This window comes from Merops nubicus, unplaced genomic scaffold (genome assembly GCF_000691845.1).
Source record: "Merops nubicus isolate BGI_N331 unplaced genomic scaffold, ASM69184v1 scaffold17814, whole genome shotgun sequence".
Taxonomy (NCBI): Eukaryota; Metazoa; Chordata; class Aves; order Coraciiformes; family Meropidae; genus Merops; species Merops nubicus.
This window is the reverse complement of record NW_008605070.1, coordinates 32,074-38,383: the sequence shown is the minus strand read 5'-3', so window position 1 is coordinate 38,383 and position 6,310 is coordinate 32,074. Positions and strand designations below refer to the sequence as shown.

General features: G+C 42.9%; 1 protein-coding gene across 1 annotated transcript in view; it reads left to right on the top strand.

Annotated features, from left to right (window-relative positions):
- The first annotated feature begins 303 nt into the window (after positions 1–303).
- Positions 304–6,310, top strand: part of LOC103771916 (serine/threonine-protein phosphatase with EF-hands 1-like) — a 9,793-nt gene continuing 3,786 nt past the window's right edge. The window contains exons 1-5 of the mRNA XM_008939236.1: positions 304–419; positions 1,324–1,360; positions 1,817–1,966; positions 4,140–4,340; positions 5,767–5,952. Coding sequence (XP_008937484.1) covers positions 304–419; positions 1,324–1,360; positions 1,817–1,966; positions 4,140–4,340; positions 5,767–5,952 — 690 coding nt within the window. The remainder of the gene's footprint in view (positions 420–1,323; positions 1,361–1,816; positions 1,967–4,139; positions 4,341–5,766; positions 5,953–6,310) is intronic.

Here is a 6,310-nt window from a genome sequence, read left to right as displayed (position 1 = left end):
CCAGCTTAGTATGGTCAGCACGCTTGCCGAGGGTGCACTCAAACTAATTCTGTGATGCTGTGGAGTGCGAAGACGCATTCCTCTGTATGGCTCTTTGCTGGGCATTTTTTGATTAGCAGTGCTGTGCATCAGTAAATTTAAAAGCTGAGAGTTAGGGTGTTGTGAAAATGCTCCTTGCACCAAGTACATCTTAGTGTTAAAAGAAAGAGGTATCAAAATCTTTGTCCCTTGTGGGGAAAAAGACATGACAGACGACATTTGGACCAGTACAGATTAGGGGTTGACCTGCTGGCAAGCAGCTCCATGGAGAAAGACCTTGCAGTCCTGATGGACAAGTTAACCATGAGCCAACAGTCTGCTCTTGTAGCCAAGAAGGCAAATGGCTTCCTGGAGTGCATGAAGAAGACTGTGACCAACAGGTCGAGGGAGATTCTTCTTTTGCTTTACTCTGCCCTGTTGAGTACTGTGTTCAAACCTGTGCTTCCCACTTCAAGAGAGGCAAGGAACTACTGGAGAGAGTCCAACGCAGGGCTACAAAGATGATTAGGGAATGGTAGTATCTCTCTTAGGAGGAAAGGCTGAGAGACCTGGGGCTGTTAAGCCTGGAGAGGAGAAGACTGAGAGGGGATCTTGTCAATGCTTATAAATATCTAAAGGGACAGTGTTAAGAGCATGGGGCCAGGCTCTTTTCAGTGGTGCCCTGTGGTAGGACAAGGGGCAGGAGACTTATGGAAGGGTGTAAGGATCAATGCGACAAAGAGGTCCAAAGGAAGTTCCACCTGAACATAAGGAAAAACTTATTTACTGTGAGGGTGATGGAGCACTAGAACAGCTGCCCAGAGAAGTTGTGGAGTCTCCTTCTCTGGCGACTTTCAAAACCTGCCTGGACATGTTCCTGTGCAAGCTGTTCTAGACAAACCTGCTTTGGCAGGGGGTTGGACTAGATGATCCCCAGAAGTCCCTTCCAGTGCCTACCAGTCAGTCGTTCTGTGACTTAGGACAAAAACTCTGGAGGTTCTATGAGAATTTTTGCCCATGGTCAGTTAGGTTCCTTTGGAATTTCTCTCTGGTATCTAAAAGGCAAAACTGCTAAGCTATTTCATTTGGATGGGAAAAAAGATCTAGATTCTCTTCCTGATCTCTTGTATGTACGAGATTAACTCAGTTCTTGAGACAGAGCAGAAGAAAGCACATTGAAACTGAGGTGAGACAGAATGACAGGAGAAAAAGGGCACTAAAAAACTCCTTGCAAACAGTGTAGTGCAGGAAATGATGCAAAAGCAGTGTACTGAAACCCTGTTCATGATGCTGTCCTATTTTCAGATATGGCTTCACAAAAGAAGTTTCAAAGAAGTACCAGGTAAGTGTCCTCCTACTTCCCCTGTATTTTCTTTGTAGTCTTGCATGTGTAAAATGAAACCTGTGTAAACAAGAAGACTTGCAAACAGTTTATTTTAGTAGTACAGAATTACTTTAGTAATGAAGTTGAAATTATCTTGGATTATCAGTGGAATAACTGACAAAGCAATTTTAAGTGTTAGCCTTTTATGGTCAGAGATCTATGGGATGACATAAGTAACATCCATAAGGCCACTCAAGAATACAAAAAGAGGTGAATATGAAAGAAAAAATGCTACAGAGACAATCAGATGGCCCCAAAGTAAATGTCAGAACATGTGTGTCAGAGATTGCAGTTTGGAGTGTCACCTGAATGGAACTGTTCCTACAGACTATGGCAGACACTGCAACAAATCTTGAATTTAGAAGCAACAGCATCTGCCAGAAATAGGATCTAATATCAGAGTATGTTTTACAGGACCATGGGAAACAGATCTTGTGTCTTCTGCGAGACGTCTTTAGCTGGCTTCCCCTCGCCACTATAATTGACAGCAAAGTTCTTATTCTACATGGTGGCATTTCAGACACCACAGATTTGGATTTCCTGAATGCACTTGAGAGAAATAAGGTAAGAGATCATATTCATGTGGGGCTAATTTTGTTTTCTTCTGAAAAATTAGCAGTACAAACGCAAAGATCAAATTGTTTGCATTAGAAATTGAAATGGCTGGTGTATAAGGTATGTAAGGAATAAAGAGTCTTTTTTTCTTCAGAATCAGCATTTAGGAAGCATTTCAGTAGGTGTTGGGAGCTGATTGTTTGGCTGCTGTAAAATAACACGGGTCTGTTGACTTTTAAGTAGCTAGAAGCATTTTAGATACCTCCTTCCTGTAGCGATGTCACATTAGCCAGAAAGTATGAAAAGTGCTTAATTCTCAGGCATTTCTCAACAGTTTAGAAGTCAATCTATCTTCATCTTTCTAGCACTGCCTGTCCTGCGTCTGTGCTTCTGCCATGTGTTGTGTGGGGGAAGTTCTCCACCTGTGAGGCACTCCCTTGGCAGCAGCTGAGAGTTGCACATGTGGGAGAGCCTTGACAGCAGGATCAGACTTCAGGACCTGGCACAAGAAAACAGGAACTACTGCTTTGCAAGGATTTAGAAGAAAAATATGATTGCTTGTTTGTTTGTTTGTTTGTTTTCTGACATGGTGAGCAAACATAGCTCTTTAAAGTCAGTGGAAAATTATGTGGGATTGGGTCTTTATATGGACAACTAAATTGAGATGTCTGCTTGTGATCAGGCTGCTTAGGCTCATTATAATCAATGGAGATCCATGAGATTCTGGTAGGGATTCAGGTCTTTCCACTGCTCGGGCAGTGGTCTCTGGCACTGTTCATGGAAGCACCCTGTAGCCTAAGGATGTCCCCGCTGGCCTCTGCCTGTCTCTGGGGAAAAGGCTTTTTCACAGGTCTTCTCCACCATTCTCCTTTAGGTCTGGTTCATATCTGCCCACCTCACACAAATTCACAGACATGGTAGACTGTCCCAGATGGCACAAGTTACCTGTGTTTAAGCAACCTTGTGTACTTTGTCATCACTGGCTGTGGAATCTAGAGCTATTTCTTTTATCATGTTTTTTAATGCAGAAAAAAACCCAATGCTTTACAGGACAGTCAGGTGTATCTGTTTCTTGAAGAAGGGGAAAAAAGTCAATGAGTACTTGTGGTCATTGAAGGCTAGGCTCCATTGGCTGGACCACTGTACGCTAAAATTGGGTGCCTAACTACAGCTGTAGGTGCCTGAACTGTGAGCTGAGTTCTGCCCACACTTTGAGCAGGGCTGGGCTCAGTGTGTTACTGATGCACTACCTGTGAAATGCAGAATTAACAGGTCAGGGTTGCTGGCACAGGAGAGCCTTGCTAATGAGACATATGTGGGCCACAACTCAGGGCAACAGCACACAAGGCCAACTGATGTATTTTAATTGGTACAGCTGGCAACAGCCAGGTCTCAAATACCCAGTCAGTGCACTAGGGAATAACCCAGTGGTTTGCAGTTGGTTTTGCATCAGTCCTTTCCTTTGTTAAAGAGTAGCATTCTGGGGGGAGGGAATGGGAAGAGGGTGGAGGTGGTGGCAGGGCAGGGGTGGTGTCTGTGAGTTTTGTCTTTGGGCATTTTTGTTCCAGAAATGAGCTAGTATAAGAAAATTCCAAATGAGAACATAGTCCTTGGAGAAGAGTCTCTATTAATGGGCAGTCATGGAGCCACAGCACACAGCTCCGAAACAACTAAAAGCCCATGCATATTGGAGGAGGCTGACTGAACAATAAGAGAGACAGATGTAATACTTAATCAGTTTCACTGTTGCCCTCCTGGTAATTCCATTTATTTTTAACCAAATTAACCTAGCAGCCTGCTACTGTATCAGAACAGTAGTGAACGCAGTTTCATCTTCAGTACATGTATATTTTCGGTTTCCAGTGAAGCTGGACACTTAAGTGTCATCCCTGAGCCCAGACTATACTTGCTGTAAAGTGAGACCTTATGAGTGACTGTGGTTTGGAATGAGTCTGTGTGTCTAGGTAAGAATGTAAGGGCAGTGTGAAGATACTGATTGCTGATAAAGCAAAATTTCTGCAAGTGCGGAATGCCTGCAGCTTCCACCAAACCTGTGAGTTCAGGACATTATAAGAGTTCAACACTGAGTCCAGAAAACAGGAACTGATGTGCCTTTCAGCTGACATCTCTGTATCTTCTTTATGTTTTCGTAACTCTTTCAATTTACTTTTTTTTTTTAAAGTTGAAATCTTTGATGCGGCCACCAAAGTCAGTGAGAGGCAGACAGGACCAAGTGAAGGAGAAAATTCCCACAACCAGACCCAGTAAGCACACTGCCAACCAGAATGTTTCTGGGAAAACACAGCACATCTCCTCTTCCACCTCCACTGAGCCTTCAGGCTCAAATTTGCCCCCAGACCCCACCCTGAAGGAATGGAAACAAGTAAGTGAAACCAAAGACAGACTGATACCAAACCCTCCTGCACAAAGCCTACAGGTGCTCTCTTCAGGCAGTGCGTTTGAGTCTGAGAGTGCTTTGTCTTAATAAGAAACACATCATTCTTGGCAGTATACTAGCCAGCTGCTAGTTATTTGGATACTTTTTGCAGACATGGTAATAAAGGCTTGTGATTTTATAACTTGCAAGTACAATTTAGCCAGGTTTTTCTTTTCTTAGCCCTTAGGAGGAAGGAACAGTATGCTCAGTATGCAATGTGTTTGCTTGCCCTCATGTGGTTGGATCTATTGGTGCATACGTGGTTGTCAGTTTAACTTTGCAGTTGGTGATAGCAAGCACCTGTTTTTGGCTCTGGTTTCGGCAGCTGAAACCAAAACCCCCCAACTCCTGAGACCTACAGGCTGGTTACTCAAGACTGGGAAGGTTTTGTCCTCTTGCTGTTCGTTTCCTCTTGAATATTAGAGGCAGTATGGAGCTCTTGCATTACTGTAATTTAATTAACAGTTTGAAAAGCTTAATTTGCACAGCAATTTAGAAGCACAAAATTGCATTTTTTGCAAGTTTATTTTTCTGAGCTTCTTTTTGGACAACAGCTTTAAAGGGGCAGAGTTTTCTTCCTGAGAAGCAATGTGCCTCTGAAAATGTGACTTCCCAAGATAACCATCTGACCTATAAACTAACAGAATGGGCACAAGTGACCCCCCCCAAAATCTGACACTACCCCAGCTAACCAAGTGTCCACTGAGTCACGCTCACCAATGTGGAGTGAAACGAGTTAGTGTAAACCTTGTCCAGTGAGGTTTAAAAACAGCATTTTGCCTAATGCTTGCTATGCACTGGAATTATTCAGTTAGGTGACTATAAACTATGATAATTTGTCCTCATGTTTGAATCCTGCTAAAAAAATCTGTAAAAATCTTGTTTTGAAACATGAGATAACTGAAGATAATAAAGCCAAAGGCAACTCTTGTAATGTTTGGAGCAGACACTCCCAAGCTTAGTTCAGGTAAAACCACTGACCCATGTGCTTGCCAAGTCTGTGCTGGGAAACAGAAAATGCCTCTCACACCTGCAAGTGAAGAAGGCAGCTTTTGCTCTCTTGGAAATAGCTCAGGTCCTATTCCTGATCCACCTACCTTAGTCTGGACACCTCTGCTGTAAAAGGAGGTACACTTCTGAACTGATATTTCACCTGAAAAAAAAGTTAATCCAGGATCTCAACAATGTTTCTTTAGAGAAGCAGAACAACATTTTCAGCCCAAAAGAATGCCCTGCTGACAAGAAGAAAACACAAGGCCTACTTGTTAGCTGAGGTGTGTTTTCTGCCTGTACTGTGGGGCTTTTGCTATGGTCAGTACTTTAGACAGCCATAGCCTGTCAGTCCTCACTTGCTTGAGTTTGCTATTTACAGATCCTTGACATTCTCTGGAGTGATCCAAGAAGCCAAAATGGCTGTACACCAAACAAGTGTCGAGGAGGAGGTTGCTACTTTGGTCCTGATGTCACTGCCAAGCTGTTTGAAAGGTATAATCTGAAGATGCTCATCAGGTCTCATGAATTTAAGGCAGAAGGTTATGAGATCAGTCACAATGGGAAGGTAAGATGCTTCCATGTAAATTAGAATCTTCCTGTGAATTTCACAGGCATATCTACAATAGGTGTGTCTGCAAAGTTAGTTAAAAAAAAAAAAAAAGTGATTTCGTTAAAATGGATTTGGAGGAATTGTGTGCTAGGTAGATGTTAGAAAAAAAATTATGGAGTTCTGACAAAATTCTTTACAGCTTCAAAGAGTAGGGACTGGCTTATTACTTGTGTGAAAGCAAGTGAACATCAACAAAACCCCTGAGAAGAGTTATATGTAAATACAGTGCAAGAGCTGGCCTAGGGCTCTAGAAGTCTAGTGATGTAATAACTTCTCTGCTGGCCCTGCTTTCTGACACACTGCTATCGGGAGG